Raw genomic sequence first — 26981 nt, forward strand, 5'->3', positions numbered from 1 at the left:
GTATCTATATAGACAGCGCTCTCTGGCGGCTATTTATAAATATATGAAAATCGTACACTGCCTGTGAGAAGTAAACGCACCAAGTTCCATTTTTATACATATATTTTTAAAACACTTTAGTTTCACAATTGAATTTGCAATTATTTAGTTTTCAGCAAGTAAATACATAGAAATAAGTACATTTATGTATATTTATATATATATATGTATATATAATATTAGTCGAGATTGCATTTCTTTCGCATTGCCTTAAACCAAAGGTCGCAATTAACTGTTAACTAATGGAACTAAAAAACTGGATTCAATTCCCTTTGACCAGGTATCACAAAAGTAGCTTTAACTCAAACACATGGAAACCATATATACGTACGAAACTTAACTTAATACGTGTTTTCGCTATATATTCATTATGCAATTCTCTACGTTTGACTTTCTCGAATTTTCTTTATAACTCATTTATTATTTTCATTTTTTATTTATTATTTTTTGTTTTTTGCAGATTGTCATTAAGCAGACAATTAAATTAAGAACTTTTATTCTAATTTTAGTTTCATGACGAAATCGATTTCCATTTATTTATTCCATTTACGCGTCTAACACAAAGTGATCTTGTTTTCTCTTTTAGCTGTTTGATTATGCATAACTTATTTCTTATTTCGAATTTTCACAAGGTATTCCATAAAGTGACCAAGCAAGAGTAATACTACTTTCGATCAATTTATTTCAGCAGTTGACTAAGTGATCGATAACAGTTGTCCTTATTATACGCTAACAGGTTTACTACTTTATCAAAGCTAAAGTTGAACATTCGAGAATAACATCTCCCACATAGAATAGAATCATTCGAAATTCAGCCTTACGCTTGAAGCACTGCAAGCGATAGCAGCGATAGGCCTTTTAATGATATGATATTCCGTTAATAGTAACATGGATGTCTTCTTAAAAGAGAATCGAAATTCGCGTAATATCTTACTTGGCTTTTGATTTATTACAATTGATTTATCTATGGTCACCCTGCGCATTTTATATTCTATTTCAATTTCACAAAGAACTTTTATTAATAATATTGATCTGCAATTTCATTAGGTTTTTTGATAGTTTGTTTAAAATGTAACACATTGTTGAATGCTTAGTTTTATATTGTATATGTATTTATCATAGACATAAGCATTTATAGGGGAAGGTATTATAGAGCTCGATTCTGGACCAGACCTGTTGGCTTCGTGTCTTAGTTATAGTTCTCTCTATCTTGCGTATTTTCTAGTGGCTTGTGAAGTTCGCTTCGTTTAGATTTGTAGAATCGTTTTTACTTAGGCTAGGGACATGGATTTACGTAAATATATGTATGTGTATATATTTAGAAATATATTTATGTGTATACAGCTAATAGACACACATTCGTCATTGATATATAGCTAGCCAGAGCTTACTTAACTATGTATAATACACACAATAAATAAAATACGTATACAGAATAAACACACATTCGAGTATTGCTTAGCTCTCGGGCCTTAACTAAGATGTTTTTGCGCTTGAGTAGAGCCTTAATCTGGTATTAGCTTCGAGCGTATTGAATATCACTTACACCGGCATCCGCATTCAGCATACGGAGATACTTATAGACTCCAGGCATTAGACATAGTAGGCATTATAGGGATTGCGCTTCTCCAAGCAGGGCAGCACGCACTCGAGCGTATTGCGGAAGGCGTCGCGAAAGTCCCGATTGAAATAGGCATAGATGAGCGGATTGAGTGTGGAGTTGAAGTAGCCAATCCAGAAGAGCACCACGACAACCACATCCGGGCAGGGGCAAGCGGCGCCACACAGCGATGTGATAACATACCTGATATAAACATAAACACGCATACATATTGTGTGTGTGTGTGTGTGAGAGGGAGAGGAAGAGGGGGAGAGTTGTAATGCCTTGGACATTGCTTACCATAGGAAAAAGGGCAGCCAGCACAGCAGAAAGACGCCCATGATGATGCCCAGAGTGCGAGCGGCCTTGTGCTCGGCCTTCCAACCTTTCGCGGGTCGCACCGAGCCGCCTGTTCGGGTCAGATAAAGAGAGATGAGTCGAGATGAGATGATGAGATTTCGATGAGAGTTACAAAGCTGATAAGCTAAATTTGAACTTTGGCACAGAATTGGGACCGTTGCTGCAGCTGCACAAATTCTGTTCAATGTTGTTTCACTAGCTACACGTGTGTGTGTGTGTGTATGTGTGTGTGTGAATACTTTGAATGCCTCATATGCCAAGGCGTGTTGTGCCATGTGTGACGGTTCATGTTTAACTTTGACATTAATATTGCTGCTGTAGTTGCTTGTCGCAGTTGCTGTCATCGTTGTTGTTGTTGTTGTTGTTGTTGTTGTTATTGTTATTGTTATTCTTGTTGTTGTTGTATCGATGATAAACACAATCCAGCACTGAGTTTTTACCCCAAGTGATGCGAGGCAACTTTGGTTCGGCGCCATTTAACCAGACGAGAGTAATCGAGTTTTTACGTATGTGTGTGTGTGTGTGTGTGTGTGTGTGTGTGTGTAGAATAAGTAATAAAAGCGAAGCAAACAATTGAAATCCTACAGTGCTTGAATAGATACAAGAACCCACACAGGCAAACACCAATACACACACACACACACACATACCCACACACAGATTCGCACACGTACGAAACATAAACAAAAACAGCATTGAAAAGTGAAAGTACATAAACAAAATGAAACAAAATCCGTCGGACAAACAGACAAACGGTAAGCAACAGGAAATGGCAAACAAGCTGACGACCTTATCGCCCGAAATGATAATGTAAAGAAATAGGCAGACGCTGGCCGGGAAAGCAAAAGAAAATGCACGTGCATAACGGTGGCAATTATGTACAGCATCAGGCAGCGCCGAAAAGGACCTCAAGCAAAAAATATAGAAAAAGACGGCATTTGCCAGTTTGTGTTAAATGTATAAGAATTTAGTTTCATTTTAGCTGTTGATATTTAAATTTTGTAAAAGTATAAAGTATATATTTTCTTACTTATATACAAAGCACCGCTCTTAGTTATCTATGACAATATTTTAAAATTATACACAGGGTGCACAGACTATGGAAGCTTTGTACAACGAGTTCTTCACCTGCTAGCGTCATTAACTCAAACTAAAGACTTGGTATTTGAATGAAATATAATGAATAGCATATATTTAGATATATGTATATGTGTATATTTCGAAGCACAACTATATAGAATGTAAGCTGATGTTGTGTGTAAACATTGGATTTACATATTCTTTACAGATTCCATATACATCGTATTTAGGTTGTCTTTATAGTCGTAGTCCTTATAGCTCTGGAGCTGAGATCAGCAAGCTCTTTGCATAGACTTATTGTGCTAATTACGTCCATTGGGCTATTCAGAATGTCACGCTAAATTCGAATCCCCGACTAGAACGTTTTTATTTATTTTTAATTTAATTTTTTTTTTTTAACAATATTTCTGTTCAATTCTATATAGGTAAACGTTGTCTTTGATTATGCATTACATTGCTTTAACTGCACAACATTGAGTATTTCTGAATACTCAAAATAATGAGGTTTAAATGCTCAATATTAATGTATTTTTCAAAAGGCGAAATACAAAATATTAGTAAGCTCGACAGAAATTACATGAACTCAGAGTTTGCATTATTGGCTTAAATAATTGTATACAGGTTGCCAACACCATTTATGGTATTCCTATCTGCCATGGGAGAGCTTGAGTTCCATTTGGATTTTGCTTAAAGCTAAGCTTAGATCTGTAGATATTAGATGCGAACAAGTTTACTGTTTTATACATTTGCTTGCTCCTATTCCTAAGACTTTTTCATTTAATATAATAATATAATAAATTGTAGAAAGAAACCTTTTCATAAGGACCGTAACGATTGGGACTGTACAACATTTTATAGAGTAAGAGTGATCTGTATTTACAAGTGTGGCCGAGTTGTGGTGGCTGTGCGACTCTTGGTTTGTGGGGAGAAGCTGAATGAATGACACATATACATATATAGATAATGGGTGTTGGCTGAGGATATACATGGCGATTAAGCATGACAGAGTTATCAACAGCAGCAGAGTTGGAAAGAGCGAGAGAGAGAGAGAGAGAGAGAGAGAAAGAAAGCGGATGGGAGGGTGGTTCGGTTGGGAGTACGAATGAGCAGTATGTGTTGCGGAGATGACAAAACAACTCACCGGCTGCACCACAGTGACTACATCCGGTTTTGAAGCGCTGCTTCCGGTTCTTGCTCTGCTGCCAACACGCTGTGAGCGCCGCCAATTGTTTGTGCCAGAAGCGTGATCGCGTGGGCGTACCCGGAGCCGAAGCCGAAGCCGTAGCCGTAGCCGTAGCCGTAGCTGAGGCCGGATCGTGACAACTACGTTTACTACTTGCTCTGATTGAGGTGTTGGTGTCGTTGGTGGTATTGGTGGTGGTGGTAGTGGTGGTGGTTGTGGTGGTGGCGGTAGCATTAGCGGTAGCGGTGGCGGTGGTGTTGGCATCGACGGTGATGTCGGCACCACAGAGCGGACACTTTGGCAGCGGGCTGGCGGCCGGGGCAAAGGTAATGCCGCGCGGCTTTTGCTCAATATGTTCGGCCTCGTCTTCATCCACAAAGATGCAGATGCCGCCGCGTCGTATTAGCGAAGATTTATTCGAAAATTCGCGCTCTGTTTCGAAGTTTTTTTTTTTTTATTTTGAAGGACGTTCACAATTGAAGTTGAGTTGGAAGAGTTTTTGACATTGGATATTGAACACAATTTGATGATTTCATTAACATATATATATACACACATACACACACATATATATATGTAAATACAAAAGAGAAAGAGAGAGAGAAAGAGAGAGAAAGAGACAGGAACATATATATAGATATAGATAGCATGTAATTGTTATATACACATTCTTGTGGGCCAAGGAACACGACGCATGCGTGCCATGCAACAGTAAATGGGACAAGAGAGGTGAAAGATTTAATAGTACATACATACGTAACACAGATAGTAGAAGAGCAAGAGCATATAGAGAGAATATCTGTCAACACCACCGAAAAGTCAAGTATTCAGACTCAATGCAAGTCAGCTGCCACATTTGCCTCTCACTCGGTCAACCAGGCGATTTATGATTTACGAATGTGCAAAACTAGGAATTAATTAAGTGCTGTACGGGCGGGCAGTAGGCAAACCTTTTCTATTAGCGCCTAGGGCTACGCGCAGCTAACGATCTAGAAAGCGATTTGCTAACACACAAACTAAGTATTTTCTATGTGAGGCATGGGCAATATTTGGCCTAGGTCAGGTCATGGCAAAGGCCGCAATTAACCAAAAATAATCACTAGAGCGCCGAAGAGGAACTCTTCAATATTCAAGCTAACACAATTAAAATTTCAATTATTCAAAAGCTGCCAGCACTTAGCGACGGCTGGCAATAAAATTTGAGGCAAGTTTCTAGATATAATTAATTAACGGTTAAGCAACTTTATCCTAGTCGATTGGATTTTCTAATTGGTCTCTGTCTTGTCATGCAGATAAGAGAAACTCGTAAACAAATGAAGATACCAAATTGTGAATAATTTGTAATACTAATTAAAGTTAAGTTTGGTAATTTGAAATGATATAAATCGATTATTTCAAATAACCTGTTTTAATTGTTATAGACTCAGTGAATTATTTTATAGTAAATTCAATTGCAATAAACACAAACAATGCAAATTTAGATCAATTTAACAAAAAAAAAAAAAAATAAATAAATAAATAAATAAAAAAAAAATATAAAAAAATAAATATATATTAAAAAAAATAAATATATATTAAAAAAATATTTAAAAAAATATATATTAAAAAAAAAAAATAATTAAAAAAAAAAATTATAAAAAAAATTATATATATATTTGTATATATGTATAACAAAAAACTAAATAAATAACAAACAAATGTTAAATTATTAAAAATAAAATAAATTATAAAAAAAATTATATGTATATGTATATACATATGTATAACAGAAAATTAAATAAATAAAGCAACAAATGTTAAATAATATGAAAATAAATATTGTATAAATAAATAAAATAGATAAAACCCAAATCAAACAGCAGATTGAAAGAGCAGATTAAAAGAGATTTAGTAAAATAAAATTTTAATTCAGATATGCAAATTATATTTATGTCTATAAAATTTAATAAAATAAAAATAATTTAAAAATAAATTAAGTTAAAAACATAAACAAACTGACTTTAAAGTAATTTCAATTCCGAATAGACGAATTCCAAGTCAAACAGCAAATGACAAAAACATTTAAAACAATTAAAATTTTTATTTTGATATGGCCTCAAATTTTGTAAATTATAGATAATAAATAAGTATAAACATAAGTGCCTTAAAAACAGAAACAAAACAAATTTTGTAATAAGTTTAAACATAAATGACTTGATTAAAAATATTAAACTAAAATTTGTAACTTAATAAAAATAAAACAGAAAATCAAAAATTAATAAATTTTAATTCTAATTTAGATGCGACTTCAAGTTATTCAATTATAAATTTATTAAAATATAAATAATAGTAAAACTGACCCTAAATTCGAATAGAGCTATCTGAAATCCAACTGCAAATGAGGAATTAAAATCTGAATTCTCATTCAGATAGGGCTTCAAATTTGGCAAAATGTAAGAGATAGCGCCCATAAATAAAGTCAAACATAAATTACGCATATAATTCAATGGAAATGCACGAGAAAGCGTTCTCAAGTTCCGATAAGCACTCAGGCGCAATGACCTTGACCATGACCTTTGCTGACCATTCTGAAGTGTTGCCCATGCCCGAGTCGCTTGAATGGCGCTCCATTGTAATATTTATTTGGGGGCGTGGATGGGCTGGCCTGTACTTACTTGCCGAGCTGGTGGAGACGCGTCCCATGGGTATGTAGCTGCGACTGTCGCCGTGCTCCTGGGTGAAGTTGATAACGTTGACATCGTAAGTGACCACGGACGCCTGCCGCTTCCGCATTGTCTGAATGCCCTCGTAGCCCGTGAGCATGCTGCAGCGCTGTCGGCCGGCGGAAGCGCCAACATCCGCCTCGGCGTTGCTATCTTTGCGCTTCAGCAGCGGCGACGTGATGTCCTTGTGCTCGCCCAGGACATGGCCATCGCCGCCGTCCACGGGCGAGAGCGTCGAGTCGAGTATGATTTCGGGCTTGGGTGATATGTTGATGTTGGATGGCTGTGGATGCGGCTGCAGCTGCAGCTGCGGCTGCGGCACCGCCAGATTGGTGACCACGTCCAGTGATATGGTGGACGTGTCACTTGGCGTATAGCCGTTGGCGGCGTGCGGCGGCGGCGACAGGAAGTACACGTTGATGGACGCCGATGGGGGAGCATTGGCAGCTGCTGCGCTGGCTGCGGCCGGCGTATTCGGTGGGGACATCATGTAGTTGGAGCACACCTGATCGCTCAGCGTGCTCATGCGCTGCGGCGCCGCCTGACGCCTGGACCTGCACTGCTCGCCCATGGGAAAGCTCAGCGAGCGAAAGATCTCGGCCAGCTCCGAGCTGCTCGCGATCAGCATGCCGCTCTGCTCGGGCAGCTCGGGCGGCGACAGCGACGGCGGCGGCGTGGCCGGCTGCTTGGGTGACTCGGCGAAGCAATCGGCCAGCTGGGCAAGCTCATCGCCGCTGATGCCACTGATGCCGCTGATGCCACTCATGTTGCCCACGATTGCATCGTTGCCAAAGTCAATCAGCTGCAGGCCATGGCCATCCGCAGCAGTTGCCGCCGCGCTCTGCTCGCTGAGCACGTTTATGTCCAGCAGTATGTCCGGCTTGTTGGGCGTCGAGTCGGTGTCGCTGTGCTGCCGCGCCCGCTGCTCAAGTTTGCGTTCCTTGGCGCCGCCGCTGCCGCCGGCGCCGCCATTGTAGCTGTGCGAGAGCTTGCGATTGCGGGATCGCCGAAAGAAGCCGGAGCCCTCGGAGTTGGCCTGCTGGCGCTTCTTTTCGATGGCGAAGCACTCCGCGCTGGAGCGCTTCGTCTTGGCCAGCAGCGACATCAGATTGAAGCCCCTGTCCTTGCTGGGCAGATCGGGCGCCTTCGCCTCGCCGATGCTGCGCACAAACTCCGAGTCGCTGGCAGCCAGCGCCTTCCGCCCGCTGGCCGCGGCGCCCGACTTGAGGCGAATGAAGTCCGACTCGCTCAGCGCGGCATACTTGCCGCCCGCGGCGCCCGTCTGCCGCTTGAAGTACAAGTAGTTGTCCTCGATGAGTCGCTTCAGCTCCTTGTTGTCCTCGGCCAGCGGCAGGTGCGTGTCGTAGTGGTCCGTCGTCTCGCTCTCATCGCTGTTCAGCCCGAACATGCGATAGGCCATTGACTCCGGCTCTGGCTCGCTGTTGCCGCTGCCGCTGGTCAGGCTCTGCTGCTGCTGCACCGTCGCTGCCTCGGCGGCAACTGCCGCGGTCACGGCTGGCTGTGGCAGCGGCTTCTTTGCCAGCGTCTCACCCCATATTTGCGGATCGAGCACTGGCACCGGCGCCTGCAGCTGGCTGCCTCCAGGCAGCTGCTGCTGCTGCAGCGCCATCATCGAGGGCGCGCTGTCCGTGTGCGTGACCTTCTCGTAGCGCTCCTGCTCGAGGTCACGCAGATCGATGCTGCTGCGGCTGAGACGGCGTGGTGGCGGCGACGGCACTCGCAGTTCATCGCACTCGTCCTTATCGTCGTCCTCATCAGTGCCTGTCTGCAGCATGTCCTGCGAAAGCCCATGAAAGCACATTAAAGGCCAGTGAATTATGAGCTCATGTTAGACCAAAAATAACGCCACATTTATATTTACTCGTATGTAAAGCACACCCAAATGATGTCTCAATTTACTCTATATATATTTAAAAATCTATAGATTTATTTTGCATTTTTTGCAATGATAAAAATATATTTAATTTAAATATATTTATTTATTTATTAAATATATTTAATTTAAATAAATTTTAAGTTTTTTCTTTGACTTTAAAAATTATTCCCTTGGCCTATCAAAGGAATAAAAAAATGTTATTTGTGGGGCGAACAGTTCTCTACCTTAAATTATTTAAGCCTTTTTCGCTTTCAGTATCGAGAGCTACTTAAGCGACTTTTAAGTACACTGCTCGAAATATTCTTTTTCGAGTTCTTAGAAATACAATTTAATAAGCGAACAGAATTTCGATACGTTTTTCCTTATTTTTCTCGCGCGGAGCTATAAAAAAGCGCTAAAGGCAGAGAATAAACTTGAGCAAAGTCAGCATTTGACCTTTGCCATGGCTCGATGGACTGTTGCAGACGTGTTCAATAAATTTTTCCAAAAATTATATGCAAATCTATGCACAACTGTTGTGGGCGAAACTCCTAAAGAATACCTTTCAAAATTTGTGGAGCATGGCGAAGTACAATACAAATATTATGGGACTTCAGTGGAATCGTGAGCCGAGTTCTCTTTACCTTTGTTATCACTAGTTATTGGAATCGATGGCTCGGTTACAATTACAAACATACCTCCAGATTGCTGAGGGCACTGTTGGTCTCCTCGCGAGCCGCCTTGGCGCTGATGTCGCAGTCGCTGGGATGCAAATAGCTCAGGTTGGTGGGCTGCTGGGTCTGGCCCATGTGGACGCTGTTCAGCAGGATGTTGGAGCTGGTGCGGCTCAAAGCCTTGCGCTGACGCACAGCCTCCCTGGAAACAGACGGAACCACAAATGGTTCGAGTTATAAAACAATTTCAATACACACAGCCGGGTGGGGGGAGACCTACTTAAAGATGCGCCAGTACATAACCAGCATGACGATGCCTGGTATCCAGAAGCTCACTGAACTGGAGATGAGAGCGTAGGCCTTGTTGACCACAAACGAGCATTGGTCCGGATGGAGCGAGACCTCGCGCAGATGCTCCGCCGTCGTGTACCAGCCCAGGAAAATGGGCGTGAACGAGATGAGGGCGGGCAGTATCCAGACATTGGCCAGCATAAAGCACACTGTTCGATGTGTCATATTCAGCGGATACTCCAACGGGCGCACTATCGCATAGTATCTGCAGTGGGGTGGCACAGAAAAAAGAAAAAAAGAAAATTTTTCACTGCAATGTTGCACAGGGCGTATGAGAATATTAAGAGCAATGCAGCGCGTGATTGCTTTATGTGCATTTATTTGAATGCATTCTCATTTGATATAAATGTTGTTCATCTTTTTACACAGTTTATACACTTAAAAAAAATAATTCAAATGATTAATTCTGTATTCATGCACAATTAATATAATATTTATAAAACTTGCCACTGATTTTATATGAATGTCTTATATATGAACCTATGGAAATGTTCAGACATTGTGAGCTTTATGCTCTGGCAATAATTAATTAAAAATAATCCATCAGATGTAACAATTCAAAGGGCAGACATTCGTCGTGTAATACAAATAGCTTATCTCAGATGGAGAGGCTGCAGCTCGAGCCTTGTGCTTATCGGCAGAGAAAAATCAGTTGAAGCACTCACACTTACACTCACATTCACACTCACATTCCCACTCCCACTCACACTCATATTTATACTCATAAGAATCGTTTGTTTATTGAAGTTTCACAGGAATTTCGATGGGAAGAAGTATTAATTAATTTGCTTCAATTTCTTGCACGTTCTTTTTGTTATTCCTGCTGCTCTGTGGGTTTTGTGGGGTTTGCGTGTTTTGCCAGGGCCTTCGAAAGGTGTGCGAAATATAAATTAATTAAAGCAGACAAACAAAGGCTCCTTGGCCACTGGGCATTCGCTACTGCTGTTGCTTCTTTTTTTTTTCTTGTTGCCCAGTTGTGGGTCCCAGCTGCTGCGTCTTCCTCTTAGCCCACAGCTCCAATTAACGGTTGCCGCCTGTGCTGGGGGGCGGGCCGGAGACTCGACTTAGGGGCGTATTCGAATGGTGTGCAAATCATTTGGGCCGCATTCATCATACGGCCTGGCTCGATGTTTGCTTTTGATGTGCGCGCCTTTCACGGTAATTAATCGTTTCTTGCAGCCAGAGCGAGATTCTGGCCGCAAGATTAATGGAGACGCCATTTAAGGCGCCTTCAGTCGCACGCCCAAATGTGCTTATTTTGCGTTAAATGCTGCCCGGAGGGGGGGGGAGGGGGGTGTTACTTACCTGTCCACGGATATGCAGCACAGATGCAGTATGCTCGCTGTGGAAAAGTAGACATCCAGACTGTTGTAGACGTTGCACATGAACGGCCCGAACATCCACTTGCCGCCAGACAGCTCCACGGATGCGTTGAACGTCATCGCACAGAGGGCGACCAACATGTCGGCCATTGCCAGCGAGACAACGAAGTAATTTGTTATAACGCTGCAAAGCGAGACAAAAGAAACCGCTACATTAAATGGACATTGCGGTTTGCGTTTCACAGCAGCCACCAGCCGCTAAACCACCGAGCCACAAGCCGCCCACACAGTAAAGGCCATGTCAAGCAAATGACATTGCATTTGCTTGCAGTGGAGCAGGCCCATCTCGCCCGACTCGCATTCGCTCCCTCCCAGCTGCAGCAGGAGCCGCCGGCTCACCTCTATGCAGCAATTTCTCTACATCCTTGACTGCCATAAGTCATTCGCTTGACTAGCTATGCACTATGCTAGCCAAGTTGCCCCACGTGTCGCGCTCAGGCGCCAACTCATGCCACGAATGCGAAATTCTCCTGCTCAGACAGCGGCAAATATTCTCTTCAGTATTGATGAAACTATTTCAGTTACTCAGAGCTTGATTGCCTGTTTCCTCTTACTTATTTAATTTATACATTTTTAAAGACGGGCACTCGTCTCTTGCAAGTTTTATTGTCTTTGACAAAGGACATTGCAGCACTAATTAATTGTAAATGCTTTGACTAGAGACAAATGCAGCTCGGAGTCTATGTTTCTGTGCTGCTAATGTGGCTATTTAGTATGGAGTTAATTTAATTTAGTTTTTATCTTATTGAATCTAATTTGAAGTATGCTGCACTTTCTGAAATGTGTTTGAGTTAACTACTGTAAATATATATTTAATTTATTCAACTTAGTTGATCGTTATTTAATAAGTAATAAGTAACTAAGTCACTCGATATTGATATATAAATTCATATCAAATTGCTTTGAAAATATGAAGATTATCATTAAGTTTCTTCTGCTCAAGAGTACTACTACCATTACTACAATCTTGTTTAGCTCAGGAGCATAGATGTATATATATAGAGGATATCAATATCACTTGTTGAGTTTTGAACTTTAGACTTTAGGTCTTAAAGTTTTTCTCGATTTGACAACCCGTCAATGGGCGTATTTAGTATAGTTTTCCTGATTATTTGTCAAAAATGACAGCCACCAAGTCCTTGCAATATAACACTGTCTGCTATATATGTATGTATGCACATATATATAAATGGCATATATTTATTTCCACTTGAGAATTTTACTGGTTTTACTAGTTTAATTTTCGTCTGCTCTTGTGAGCTCAGCCTTAAGTGCTTATTCATTTTATCACACGCACTTTAAAAATTTTACTCTCTCTGACGGGAGTTTTCCTTTTGGTTTTTTTTTTTTTTTTTAAGGCCGTGTAATAATAAAGGCAAGACATTTGCCAAAATTCAGTGTGGCTCGCATAAATGTTGCAGCACAGGAGCTCACACAACCGCTCGCACGCACACACACACACACGCACACACACACGCACACACACACACACACACACACACACACACACACACACACACACACACACACACACACACACATGTGCATACATAACTAAGTTGCCCCCAATAGTATGCTACACTTTTGTGCATTCGCCTCTCTGTCTCTCTCTCTGTCACACACACACACACACGCTTGTGCTCTCTCGCTCTCTGGGGCGCCCTGTCATTGGCAACGTAACGTGTGCGACATTTTTGTTCACTTTGTGTTCCATTATTCCACTTGCCGCTCATTTAAATTGCATTTACGAGTATGTAAACAGTTTATAAAGGGCTTCACTGTTGTTGTTTATCTTATTTATGCTGTGCTGTCGCAATTGTAATTAACTCGAAGGCCGAGAGGTGAGCATTGTAATGGGCGTGTTGCTCTGACGGCTGGGCCGATAATAAATTAAATCATATACCACATCAGATGCCATATATGTATGTAGGAGATGTGATGAAAGTAGGATTTCACTTTCCAACATTTCTTCTCGCCATGCTTCTCGATTCGCTATTCCCCTTTTCCCCCAGCACCCCCCCCCCCCCCCCCCTGCCTTTGTGTATTTGCAATGCTATTTACATTTGCTTACGATATTCCATTTCCCTCGAGCAATTACGACCTCCCACTCAAGCTCTAGTGCATTCTCTGTGGAGCGATTGGCTTACCGCAGTTTCCTGTTGCGCTGCACCGAGATGATGACCAGCGCATTGCCCAGCACTGCGGCCAGGATAATTGACGAAAAGATGAAGCCCTTGAGCAGCAACAGCGACACGTCCACCCAGCTGTCCCCCTCCAGCTGCTCGCCGACTTCCGCCGCGCTGCCGAGGCTGGCATTCGTGTTCGCTGTCAGATTGCTGGCGACCGTGGAGAAGAGCTCCAGGGCGGTGGCCGGCGGGGATGGCAGCGCCGAAGATGCACCGCCCGGAGATGAAGTCGATGATGCCGTTAATGACAGCGAAGTCAACGAGGCGTCCACAAATCGTGTTGTTGTTTGCAAAGTAGTTGTAGTTGTTGATGTTCCCATTGTCGTCGTCGTCGTTGTTGTTGTTGTTGTGGCTGTTGTAGTCGCTGCAGCTGCTGCAGCTGCAGTTAGCAGAAAGTTGCCACCACGACCATTGGCGATGGCTGCTGCAGTTGTTGTTGTCGTTGTTGCAGCTGCACCACCAGCTGCCAGCATAGCCATCGATGTGCTAGGCCGTCGCGTAGCTGAAGTGGGCAATGCGCCTGGGCCGTGCACTGCCTTAGGCATTGACATTATTTCGACTCACTGTTGCGTTGATTAAAATGTCTGCGCACTTGCTGTCCTGCTCGCTGAAGAGTAGTAGATAATCATTTTTCGTTCGCTCACATAATTGCAATTTGCAACGCAAACAGGCAACGGGTCAAAGTTCATAATCATCGGCCGCCCCATCAACTGGCAGTGCTCGACGTCGAGTGTTTGCCCAGCGCGCTGAGAGGACGCGATGCCATCGCCTGCCAGCTGCTCCTGCTCCTGCTCCTGCTCCTTCTCACTTCTCGTTCCGGTTTTGGTCTTTGTTTGAGTTGCTAGCAGCTTAACGGAAAACTTGGCCGCGCTTTCAAGCGCTCAACAGCCAGCGTCCAGGCGTCTGCAAATGCATAAATAAATAATGGGCCGAATGAGCGCATAAGTAAGACAATAGAAAATTGCAAACAAAATATACAATCGGGCGAAATTTAAGAGCCATAGCATACACTGAGCGGCCCGTCCTAGATATGCATGTATTTGTATGCGCATCGATTCAATTTAGAAGTGCCTCGCCCACTCCATCCCTGCCCCGATGTCCTTGCGAATGAAGCAAGTGCATCGCATGCACGCTCTGTGCGTACTTGGCATGCGTTTTATTGAAGAACGAGAAAACATAAAATAAAATGTACATCTGCATATCCTCGACGACAGCAGACAGTCGACAGCAGACACTCTGTGCTCAGGGACTGCCCAAGGTATTACCTTCTAATTTGCATAGATTCCAAGCAGACAAAAACTCGCCTTGCAGCTGCATCCACATTTGCCAGCAGCTGGATATTATTTTTTAATAGCTGCTCTTAGTCTTATGGCAGCTCAGCATCCTTCACTGTCATGCCTAACCTTTTGCTGTGTGCTCGGTTCTATTTTTGATTAGTTGCCTTTTGCCATTCACTCTCCCAAGCGGCGATAGATGCGGAAATCCCCCTATATATATTTCGATTATTTGTGCATATATTTGCTCGTTTGTGAGTGCGAAACAAGTTTCGAATTTCCAAATAAATACAACAAGGCTGCAGAGAAGAAAGCAGAGCAGGCACAAGACAATTCCACAGAATCATCGTCTGCATTGTGTGTGCTTTGATGCCATTGTCGGGGAATTAAATATTATTTAATTTTTGTGTACAGTCAGATAGGCATGTGCTCAAGTGCTCTGAGTGTCACATAAATATTCAAGATTACCAAGAATATTTGATTGTTAAGCTTCTCCGGCGATAAAAGGATTTTGCAGCTTTTGCGGAATTTGACAAACTGGGTACGAAATTATTTTTTTTTTCTCTTACGATTTATATTTGTGTGGCCTTAAAATGTTCTTTATTATGCTCAAATAATGTCTTTTAACTCAATGAAATTGTGTTTTGCATACATGATTTTAATCTATTTTTATATATATTTTATATACTTTAGAATGGGATAGACTCATTATCATGTAAAAGTAAATCTTTTGGATAGAGAGAGCTTCAAATGAATATTCTCTTATTATTTTTTATTTCATTTTTATTTTTAATATTTTTTTATAGAATTTTGCAGTTTCTTCTTCATAGAACCCATATGAGGGAAAAGATAATGAAATGAAAAATGAAAAATAAAATACATTCATATACAATTACGTAAATATACGAGTTAATTTGGCAATGAGAATGAACCCCATTATCGCACCTGCCAAATCTCAGTAAAGTGCTGTCCTAAAAGTTTTCAATATAACTAAAACAAAGCCAATGAGAGCTGTAGCCTTTTCATAGCAAAAATCTAAAGTAATATCAATATAAATCTGCAGCTGAGAACAATATTGATTTAAAGCATGCCATTTACTGAATCTATATCGAAATATTTACTTTTGCTGCCCGTCTCTATCTCTCCCATCCCTCTCTCTCCCATTCCCGTTCTTTCTGCATCAACTATCTCTATTATCCACTGTTATTACTTTGAGATATTAAAGCTCAAATGCAACATAAATTGTTGGCTATAAGTTTTAGTCAGCTTGTCAGAAAGAGGAAGTGAGTTTTTGCTGTCCTTCAGGCTTTTCAATTTCGATGCCTTTTATGGACATGTTGGAGTCGGAACAGATGAGACGCACACACACACACACACACACACACACACACACACATACATACAGTACAAAGTAAAGTGTTTTACAGTGCGATTATCCTTGCTCGTCCTTCAGTCAGCAGCTTAAATTGACTTGTTCGTTGTGCTTAGTGAACCCACTCAGGCTGGGAGCCATACAGCCAGATAGCCAGAATGCCAGGATTGCCAGGATTGTCAGCTAAATAACTTAATGTACGGATTTCGCGACGATAACAGATCAGTCAGCACTCAAGCCAAAGCGCAGGACATATATAAAGCGGGTTAAAGTTTGCAGCTGAAGGGCTGGACTTAGTGGCCCGCTTTTAATATCCTTTCGCTCACAATTCCTCTTGTCGTTGTGGCATAATTAATGCCCTCGAACGGCTGACGTTGTAAGTGCGTTGTGCTGCCGGAAATTCAATAAAGCCGCTCCTCTTCCGGCCGTCGAGTTTACGCTTAAGCGCAAACGTCAACAAGCTCCGGCCGGCCGGTTGGGTCCTTCACTCGACGCGTTGGTCAACAAGCGTCGCGCACGGGTCAGTCCCAAGCCCACGCCGTAGGCGGATGCAAAGTGCAAACTTCAAAGTGACGCGCAAAGGACACTACTAATTCAATTAAGTCCGTGCCCGTAGCAGCCATTGAGCAAGCAGTCGACTCCACGAAGAGCTTTGCAGTTCGTGTGGCCATCTGGGACCTACTAAACTCTGTCCGCCCCGGCCCCACATAAGAGGCTTAACTGCTGCTGTTTCGCAAACACAAATTGATAAACCGCCCGAGAGCAAGTCATAGGGCAAATACTAATTGTAAATATTGTAGCAACTTTCACCACGGCCAATTCTGGGAATTCAATGTGAGCTCTGAGCTCAACCCGGAGCACTGTCTGCGGCGACAACTGATCAATCTCCAGATTGAAGAAGAAACTGCAAAGTATTTCAACTAAATTCTTATTATATTGAGTGGATGTTGACAATGCATTTATCCACAACTACTGCAAGTTGTGTCAAGGACTAGGACGGCAGCATTTAATTAGCTATCGAACTAGTTCTGCCGTACAAGTCTACGTTGTTTATTTTATGTTTAATGAAAATCGTACAGACAATTTACAGCGCTGCATCAATAAATAAGAGCGGCCAACGGACGTCACGGGCTGGGTATTTTATTGAGTTACTAAATATACACATGTCACAGGCAAAGGACAAGGACGAAGGACCACTATTGCTGGTTTAGTTCGTGTCATGTTTGATTGCATTTGGGTCAAAAAAAAAAAAAAAAAGAAGGGATTTATTTTGTAATTGCCTTGCTACAAATTACAGCCTTTTGAACAAACATCAATTTGATGTACAGAAAACATGTCGAATAATTTAGTTTCGCTTAAATTAGAAATGAATAGAGTCCAGAGTCCGAAATAGATGAAGTTTTTGGCGGACGTGAGTTGGTGTAGAGGGAAGCAAATGAGAGTGTCCCCGACAACTTCAAACTGAAACCAATGTGATTTAGTTCTAATTCTAAAATAGCGGAAGGTATGGAAGAATATGGAACTAAACAAAGGTACAAGTTTGGTGAGCTGTGCTTTGGTTAACAGTGAGGGGATGAGTAAATGGGAAGGGCATGAGGGAAAATACATGTATTAGAGTTGTTAAGGCCATCGATAGCCCTATCGATAGTATTACGATATACGATAGACTTATGAAGTTGGTTTGATGTTGATATATTGACTCACTTATCTGATTTTCTTTTATTCTTTCATAGCCCGCCCATAGCTATCGGCCATTTCTCGGAGAAAAAACTCAGAGACCATCCGATTGCATCGGATCCTTAACGAGTTCGTTCACGATCTAACAGAAGCTTTCTTCTTCTCTCTGTATTTATCCACTCTCGCTTCTTCCTCACCGTTTCGAGGTTGAGTTGTGCATGTGAATACGAAGACCGTTTGCATTGAGTCTTTGACTTACGCATTTGCTCACCTACTGAGTCGCATTGTGTGAACGTCAATCGCATCGCTTCCAAGACGATGAGCGTCAGACGAGTAGCTGAACTGAAGGCGCTCAGCAGAAAAGAAAAACGTAAAGAATGAAAATTGTTTGCTCAGAGCGAGGGCGACTGAATATGATTTTTTGGTTGACTTCGCATGCAGAGTGCATAGAATCAAATGGTCAAATGTGGTTTGCAAGCTACATACATTGTGTGTATTTTAAATGGGTCCATTAGACACTCTTTTCATATATTTGTTGTGGAAATCTCTTAGAGCTTAATATAAAATGAATTTAAATTTGACTAGCAGCAGTAGAGCTGTTAAGTCGTTCGATGAAATCATAGAGTGTCGGCAATAAATACTTCAGCAAATACAAGAAAAGAATACTCATTAAGGTCTATGAATAATTTAATTGAGAATTGAGAATACTTTAATAAAAATCTGTGAATATATTTCGAGCAAGAGTCGGGGTCAGAGAAAACCAAAGGAAACTCACTGATTTATCATAAAGATATACTAAAGCAACAATATCATTACTGTTGCTATGTTAAGCATAAAGCTATAAAAATCAGGTAACTCATCTTAGACAGCAGCTAAAAATCTGCGCATAGTGCCATCAATCAAGATCACGTCAAAGTGGGGAGTGCAAGAAAATAGTGTCTTCAAAATGCTATCTCATGCGCAGCCCTAATTGATGGATTGATGGAGGAAATTCGCGACTTTTATGCTGTTGGCGAGATATCGCTTAATGTCCAGTTTTTCGGTTCATCGGTGTGCCGGCATCTCGATTGGCATAAATAATTTGCATGCCATTGAGATTGGCAGCTGACAGCTGACAGTGGAGCAGGCGGGGCATAAGCTGGCATTTGGCCAGGTGCACAGTTGTTGTTGTTGTTGTTGTTTGCTCAACAAATTAAAGTTAATGCGGCTCAGCAATAAGTCCTCCTGCCAGGCACCACTCCAATCCTTTCCAGCCAAATGGCGGCGACAAACAAGCGCCAATCCCCTGCTTAGACTCAATGTGACGACAACTGTCAGCGTTTAAATAAGATTGATCGATTGGCATTGTCATTGTGATTGTTGCTAACGTTGTTTTCCCTTTTTTTGTTACTTTTTTATTGCTGCTGCTGCGGGAAGCTGTTGATTTTCACGTACTTTCATTTGCATAGAACAGATTCTGCCACCAGCTGTGGACAGTGCACAGTGCTACGGAAAGCTCTAACTGGCTTCAAAATAAATACTCCAGCAGACGGAATGTTTTATTTATCTATTTATCTAGAGCAATCAGTGTTTTATCTAGGTTCAAATAAATATACCTTTGTATATATGTCTAATTAATATTTAAGCTTAAATAGAAATCTCAGTTCAGATTGTATCTAGATATGGTAAATGTATATAATGTGTGTAGATATATAGAATATATAGTCTTTAAATGGCGATTTATATACAACAATTTGATAGATAATTCTCACATCTCTTGATAATTATATCAGGATAGCTATTGTTGATAATTCTTAAATAAAAACTCCTAATTAATAGTAAATTATGTTAAATACATTTATAAGAATTTTATAGCTCTTAATAATAATTCGTAAAGAACTTCTTAGATTCAAACTAATGCTAAATCAAGCTCAATTCATTTTTAAAAATTGTATGACTCTTTATAAAATTTTTAAATAATTTTTTTATTCAATTTTTTAATCATAAATCAGCTGAATAATTATTTAAGGAATTTTATAGCTCTTGATAATAATTCGAAAAGAAGATTTCATAATTTATTTAACAGATTTACTTATTAAGCTAAATGGCTAACTGAAATTGAGTAATTCATGTGGAATTCATAAATTTTATATGATATTCAGAAACAGAACTTTGTGTCTTTAACAATGCCTTGAAACTCTTCACAATCCATTTTTGCTTAGCCCTTGTTTGTCACAATTATATACTTATTTGATTAAACTTGAACCTCTTTCATTACTGGCAAATCCTTAGGCTAATAGCTTAGTCCACGCTACATTTATCACAATCCAAATCCAAATAAAAAGCGAAGCAACAAATTGAACAATGGAAGTCGAGCTAAAAGCAACTCTTAGTTAAATTTCAATTTGGAGGCGTGGTCTTCTGTCCGTGTGTTAACTCTTTCAATTAGGTAAACAATAAGCTGTCACAGGACTTGGGCGATGGGCGATTTAACCTGTCCCACACATATAACCTACAGCCTTTTGTGCCATTTGTTACAGCCAGAGCTGACTGAGCCGAGGAACGAAGATTTTGGCCACTGTGGGTTTGGCTGGCTGCTGCTGTGCGATTGTGCGGCACAAATTGTTGGCACTTCCGTTTAGGCTTTGGGCGTCCAGCTTGTTTACGGCCAAGCAGCGGGCAGTGGCTAACGAGTGTGAGCTTTGGCACTAGGGGTGCATAACAAATCATTTAACGGCTGTCATTCAGCCCTCTGGCGATTGGCTATAAAAATTCCAGAGCTTCTTGCTGAACGCATCAGTGAACCGGCAGCCGTAACGCGTCGCGCATTCGACTCTAGCTCCAGTCCAGCAACTAGTTGTCCAAGTGCCACATCGTGTGTCCCTTGTGGCGCTCATAATAAGGAAGCAGTCTGTGACCCCCCCTCGAGCAGTCCGCAACGCTCCAGCCATGTTCAGACTAAGTAATTGCACATTGCTGCTAATCGCAGTATCCTGTTACCTGGCCTACTCCAGCCAAGCGAAGGCCGTGCAGGTGAGTGTGCAGCGGGCTCGCCAAAAGGCTGAACCACCGAAGCTCGACAAGCACCACTTGATAAGTTTTATTTGCCGCCGAAACACGCAAACAAAGCGAAAATAGACTCGCCCCAAGCATCCAAACTCAATGCAAAAGAAACATTCAATCTATCTCTCTCCCTCTCTCTCTCTCCCTCTCTTTCTCTGTGGTCGAATGCGTTTCTGTGGCTGAATTTCGGCTAGTTATGCAGTTGCTTCTTCAGCCAATTTCCCCACCTGTCAGTGCCGAATTTCCGCATCGCTAATTGTGCGCCGCGGCAATGTCAATGCCGTTTGAGTCGAGTCGAGCTATTGCCATTAATTAATATCTCATAATTGGCAATCAATTTCAAGCGTAATTATATTTCAAACTTTCTGACATCAATTTCAATGATTTCATAAAGTAGTTATAGATTGCATGATTCGATCAAACTATTTGCCAAAATTCTCAAATATATATGAATTCATTTAAGTATATGTAAATTCGTGATTGATTCTTGGAAATAAGTTGGAAAATTTATGTGATATAAAGTTATGGCATTAAAATTTTTGCTTATTGGGTAATAATTTAGCTAAGACTCATGAGTGTCGTGATTTTTACTACTATCATAGAGTTATAAAGTAGAATATGTATATATGTATTCATTTCATATTAACAGATCATTAAATTTACAGTAAACTCACTTCAGGGACTATCAAAAGAAAACTGAATGAGCTCCGATTTTAATAACCATAACAAATTATCAGAGTGTGGTGTATATCCTAAAGAGTCAATTTGTAGGAGCGGAAGCGTTGCTGCGCTGTACCAGCCCTCACTCTCTCGCCCTAGCTACGCTCACTGCAGTTGAGCAGTGAAAAAGTCGAGCAATAAATCACTTAAAGTAAAATAAGGTGATTGGGTTTGAGTAGTTGATTCAGCAGCAAAAGACGCCTCAAGTTGGAGCTCAACAACTTTCGACTTTCGTATAGAACAGCTAGACTTGCTTATTGGTCGAGATGAGATATTACTTCTATATTGAGATGAGAGCTGAGAAAAAATAATAAACTTTCATTAAGTCAAGGATCGATTACTCTGGCGATTGCTTGTCTGCCAAGTCTTCTTCAGTTGTCTGTCGTCTGCGGTCAACAATACTCCGATAATTTTAGTTAGTGCAGTAGTACTAACACATCTGTGGAAGGTTGTCTGTGTGCTTTGCATTTAGCTGAAATACCTCTAATTTTGTGCACATTGAAACACCAATAACCATTTGTATAGAAACATTTGAAGGTATGCTTGCATATCATATATTATTTCAGTCGACTTGGCTGTCTAAGGATTGCCAAAATATTTAGCTGTTGACTAAATTCAATTCCAGTTTAGTTTATGTTCCGGGCAGCATCAGCTGGTGGGTAATACATCTTATTGTGTTTGCGTTTATGGCCAAGATGCGATTTACAAGCCGATTTAAGGTGTTGGCATTTCAATTCACATTGAGCTGTCTAATCAAGCGCAGCGCGCCGCTGCCTGTCATGCTGTAAATTGAAACAATAAAGTGCTCGACTCACACATAATACCCACTCACGCACACACACGCACACACGCACACTTAGGCACACCCGTTGAGACTTTGAGTGCGTTGTGTGTGTGCAGCTCACGTATGCGCATAAATAGGCGGCATAAAAATAACTTAACACGTGTCGACAGTTTCACAGAGCGAGAGAGAGAGAGAGAGAGAGGGAGTGTGAGAGAGAGAGGGACGATATTGAAAGCCTTGCTGCTGCCGTTGCCACAGGCGCCTGGGCCTCGAATCAAATATTTCAAATATTTTTGTTGTTTTCTTTTCGGCGTTGCGGCTCTCGTGCCGCTTTGTGGCACTTCATTTGCGCAGGGCACAAACAAACTGGATTTGCCAAATCGCATCAGCGGCATCAACGTTGGCTCTGACGGCGGCGCGGCCGCGGCGGAAGCACGCCACAAGCGCGCAATGGGCGAATACAAAGAGCTAAACGACATCATTGACGACCTGGAGGAGAACGGCCTGGTGCAGAAGGGCGGCGCCGCTGTGACAGCCTCGCAGGGCCAGGCGCAGGAATTCGACCTGGATAGCATGCCGCCGTTGGCGTACTACCTGCTGCTGCAAAAACTTCGCCAGTGTAAGTAACGGGCGCACGCGGCGTATGAGTAATGCGGCCTTATGACAAGCGGCTATGAGCGCATCTCAAGCATGCTCAGCTAGGCATTACGCGTACTCGCTCGAGAAAATTGATTTCTTCTACAAGAATTTCACATGCGACTCAAAGGCTTAATGGCAAAAACATTCGCATGCTATCTGACTGAAATTTAACTGAAATTCTTATTATTTTTATTCATTCAATATTATGCTTATATAAGAGTTTTTTCAAATTTTTATTGAAACTGAAACTGCAGCTCATACGAGAATTATCACGATATTATGTGTGTGTGTGTGTGTGTTAGTGTAACATGTACTATTATTTATTAATTCTCTCGCTTGGTCTCTTTGGTCCTGCAGTGCAGAGCAACAGCGAGCCAGCTTATCGCCCGCGCACGCCACGCCTGGGACGCAGCATTGACTTTCAGCAGCTGCTGGACAGCCGCGGGGGCAACGAGGAGGCGTCTGGCGGGCAGTTTGTGTCGCGCATGATGAAGAAATCGGTGCCGTTCAAGCCGCGCCTGGGCAAACGTGCTCAAGTGTGCGGCAGCGGCGGGGATTAGGCCATGGCAGCAGCAGCAGCAGCAACAGTGGACGAACGGCAAGGACGAAGCCACGGACAAGGTTGAGGCCAGCCATTGGCGCTCAGCCAGCTCAAATTAAACTACTCACACAACGTCCCCGAAAACGCTAAAGCAAATAATCTACTTACTCCTACAACACTCTCTATATCCTCACACATACACACATATATATATATGTAGATATATATGTGTATGTATATGTATATTTGTATTTGTATAGCTAGGCCCAGAGATGTTGAGAGAAATTCGTATTCGCCACAACTATGTGTTAAAATAAAGTGCAGACCATAGAAAACCTGATATCTGTGTTGCTTCATCTCTCGCATCGAACATCAAAAATTCAAAAAAAAAAACTGAAGTAAAAGCTGTGAGCAGCACCGAGTGAAAGAGACAGAGAGCGTTAGAGAGTGAGCGAGAGAGGTAGAGCTGTCAATAATTGACCTCAAACTGTGAATTTTCGAGAATTTTCGTTATATGTGTTTTATTTTCGGTTTGGCAAAAGTAAATTAATGAAAAATTCATTATACGAAGTGAGAAATGGGGCAACAGCTGCTGCGGCGACATCTGCAACGCCCAGCATCGAACCATCCAACCATCCAGCCATACAGCCAGTCATGTGGGGGCTTATGACGTTTCCATAATTCGTGCTTTTTCGTTAACCAAAAGCTGGTGGCTTTATTTCAGCCTGATCAAGCACACACACACATACACACACACACACAAGTTGTGTGCAGATTGTACGTGTTTGCATACACTGTATAAATACATATAAATTTGCCAGCTCTGATTATCATTATTATTAATTGCATTCACATTAAAGCAGCTAATTGGTATGCAAGTTGATTTAATTACATATGAGATATACATATTAGTAAAAAAAAAAGGGAACAAAAACTAAAAAATACTTAATTATTCATTTTATTTCGGTAGATTGAAGAATAGAAATACCAAGGAAAATTATATTAAATTTATAAGAATTTTTATTTTGATTTTAGCTTTGAAACCCATCATGCTCATGTTTCCTTCGAATTATTGGGCAGGTCCTCTATCAATCATGTCAATTCTTGGTAATTATTTCGCTTCATTTGGCCTGCATAAGAGGATTCATGAAAAATTGCAAAAATATTTGATTGCCAGCTTAATAATCCTCTCACAGATAATTATAGAAAATATTTATTGTATATATCATTGCCGGAAATAGAGGAAATTCACTCAATTAGTGCGAAAATGGAGTAACATAAAGTGCTGTTAAATGTTCTGTTATGATTATTACTCCTGTCAGTACAGGGCTGTCCATATTGAACGCACCCATCTGGCAACGCCAAAAGGCTGCCCATATACGACTGACAGCCGTGTATATTCACAATTGGAATACTAAATGATTGCTGGCAAAGAGAATTTTATGCATTCATTAATAATGCATACTGATAAAAAATACTCTATATATATTATACACTATAAATAGAATTTAAGAGGCTTAAATTAATATTGAAACACAGCTCATGCAATCGGGGAAAGTATATGAGAGGTAAGGCACTTGAAAACCTCTAATTATAGAAATTTTTGTCAGAGGGAATGGGTATACACGCTTGTAATATAATTGAATTCACTAATTGCTTAATTATTAAATTAATCTCATTATGAGCTTAAATTAAAATTGTGCTTAACACAGATTCAGCTCGTAATAAATAGTAGATAAGAAAAAAAAATCGTTGGCCTATGCCCAATTAAATGACAAACTGATTATGTTAAGCTGCAAGCTGCTGAATGAATATATCGATTTTGGCCCACACATACACATATATGCATAGTGCGCCGTTATATAACATAATGATGCCCAAGAAAAGTGTAGCTCAAGTACCTGCACAGTCGACTAAGTATGACTGCACAGCGAATTTAGTAGCTCGACTTGACAGTGCATCGGATGTGCTGGTGGGAGGTGTGGAGGCGTGGAGGCGGGACAGACTCACCTGCTGGTGCGCGGCCAGGGGCAGGGGCAGGGGCAGGGGCAAAGGCAGGGGCAGCTGCTTGAGTTGCGCATTTAAATGGGCGAATGTAAAACTTGGCCTGAGCTTGAGACTTGAGGGACTAGAGGAACTAGAGGAACTAGAGATGGCTCCGCACGTGCCAATTAGTCGGATGCCAAGCCTTCAAGTTACAATCAGTTAAAGGCAAAGCCATTGCAAGTTGATGTCTGGCTCAATTATGGGCGGCCATTTGGCCCGAAATGCGGGCATTAAAGGCCAACAACGGCTCAAATTATATCCACTCTGTCCAAGACAAATTTATGACAAATGGCGCAGACGTCACGTAGTAGTTGTCGCTCCTCGATAAATGAGAGCACCTAATAGTATTTGTATATACATATATATAGATTAACGTATATTTTGTTGAATTGCTTCTAAAATGGCGCTAATGGGCACGCTATTCGCACAGAAACATGCCAAAAACCAAACACACACGTACGCTCGCCCGAGATATTGAAGCATTACAACTGCAAAATGGTAATAAACTTGGGACTGCCTACTGGGAGCGAGAGAAAGAGAGAGAGAGAGAGAGCGAGAGACACACACTCTGGCAGGAACTTTGCATGAGGGCCGTAAATTTACAACTGGATTGTTGCGTAAGGTTAAGCAGGCCCCAAACATCAGCTGCTACTGTGCCGGCTTCCTGTCTGCTACGTGTGGTCTCTCACACACACACAAAACGCACACACACACGCACACACTCTCACTCATTCGCATAGGCATACAGCTGTAACATGATAAGTTTTGCAAATATACATATACGAGTGTCTCTGTCTCTCTGTGTGTGTGTGTGTGTGAAATCACTTTGCCTGATTAAATGACGCAAGCCAGCAGCCAGAGCAGAGGAGACAGCCAAAGTGCCCGAGGCAGATATCCAGTTAGCATGCACCTTGCCAAAATGAATGCCAGCCATTACGGTGAATTGTTAAAAATGCCTGGCTAATATAAGACAGCCCGGCTCCAGCTCCAGCTCCGGCTCCAGCTTCGACCCTTATTTATTGTATTTAAGCAGCTGATTTAAATTGATGGCCACATTTGGCCGAGGCCCGCCAGCCAGCCAGTGGCTTGGCACTCACTTAATCAAATTTCAGCCATGCAAAGAGCTGGCCAATTGGCCACATGCGTAAACGTGGCTTATTTATTTCATTGGCCACACCTTTTGCGGCCAGTTTGATGACTGTCGGCGTGAAGGAGCTTATCGGTATCTCGCATCAGCATGTAATTGCCGGCCCTGCTGCAGATCCATGTCAGGCGATTAGGCGAGATGTGTGCTCCGTTTGAGTTCCCCTTGGCCAGACACAAATCAAAGCCAAGTCCGTTTTATTTACAGCCACACAGCTAAGCCTGGCATGCGCCAGATACTCATAAATAATTTGGCTTATTTACTATTAGCACACTCAAGGCACAGCGCATTCAAGCAAATCCGTTATAA

General features: G+C 41.6%; 2 protein-coding genes across 7 annotated transcripts in view; one reads left to right on the plus strand and one right to left on the minus strand.

The window, feature by feature from the left end:
- Positions 1-84: 84 nt before the first annotated feature.
- Positions 85-26981, minus strand: part of Octbeta3R (Octopamine beta3 receptor) — a 44509-nt gene continuing 17612 nt past the window's right edge. For 4 of the 6 annotated variants that reach the window (XM_089263585.1, XM_089263580.1, XM_089263575.1 and 1 more), the window contains 6 exons: positions 13395-14336; positions 11171-11371; positions 9795-10070; positions 9539-9716; positions 6917-8762; positions 3778-4694 (listed from right to left, as the gene is read on the minus strand). In XM_089263585.1, the coding sequence (XP_089119711.1) occupies positions 3853-4694; positions 6917-8762; positions 9539-9716; positions 9795-10070; positions 11171-11371; positions 13395-13984 (3933 nt within the window). In that variant the 5' untranslated portion in view covers positions 13985-14336 and the 3' untranslated portion in view covers positions 3778-3852. Of the gene's footprint in view, positions 1844-1939; positions 2049-3777; positions 4695-6916; positions 8763-9538; positions 9717-9794; positions 10071-11170; positions 11372-13394; positions 14337-26981 lie in introns of those variants that run through there. The other 2 variants (XM_030383220.2, XM_018113015.3) reach the window with 2 other exon arrangements.
- Hug (protein hugin) lies at positions 20513-23822 on the plus strand. Its single transcript, XM_018098090.3, has 3 exons — positions 20513-20768; positions 22657-22921; positions 23299-23822. Exons 1-3 carry the CDS (start codon positions 20685-20687, stop codon positions 23499-23501), a joined length of 552 nt encoding a protein of 183 aa, XP_017953579.1. The 5' UTR covers positions 20513-20684; the 3' UTR covers positions 23502-23822.

Source organism: Drosophila navojoa, chromosome 2, assembly GCF_054131105.1.
Source record: "Drosophila navojoa isolate 15081-1374.11 chromosome 2, UAZ_NAV_1.0, whole genome shotgun sequence".
Taxonomy (NCBI): Eukaryota; Metazoa; Arthropoda; class Insecta; order Diptera; family Drosophilidae; genus Drosophila; species Drosophila navojoa.

Coding starts and splice junctions, on each gene's coding strand:
- Hug (XM_018098090.3), top strand. CDS start 20,685: ATGTTCAGACTAAGTAATTGCACATTGCTGCTAATCGCAGTATCCTGT. Junction 20,769..22,656: donor GCCAAGCGAAGGCCGTGCAG/GTGAGTGTGCAG, acceptor TCATTTGCGCAG/GGCACAAACAAACTGGATTT. Junction 22,922..23,298: donor GCTGCAAAAACTTCGCCAGT/GTAAGTAACGGG, acceptor TTGGTCCTGCAG/TGCAGAGCAACAGCGAGCCA.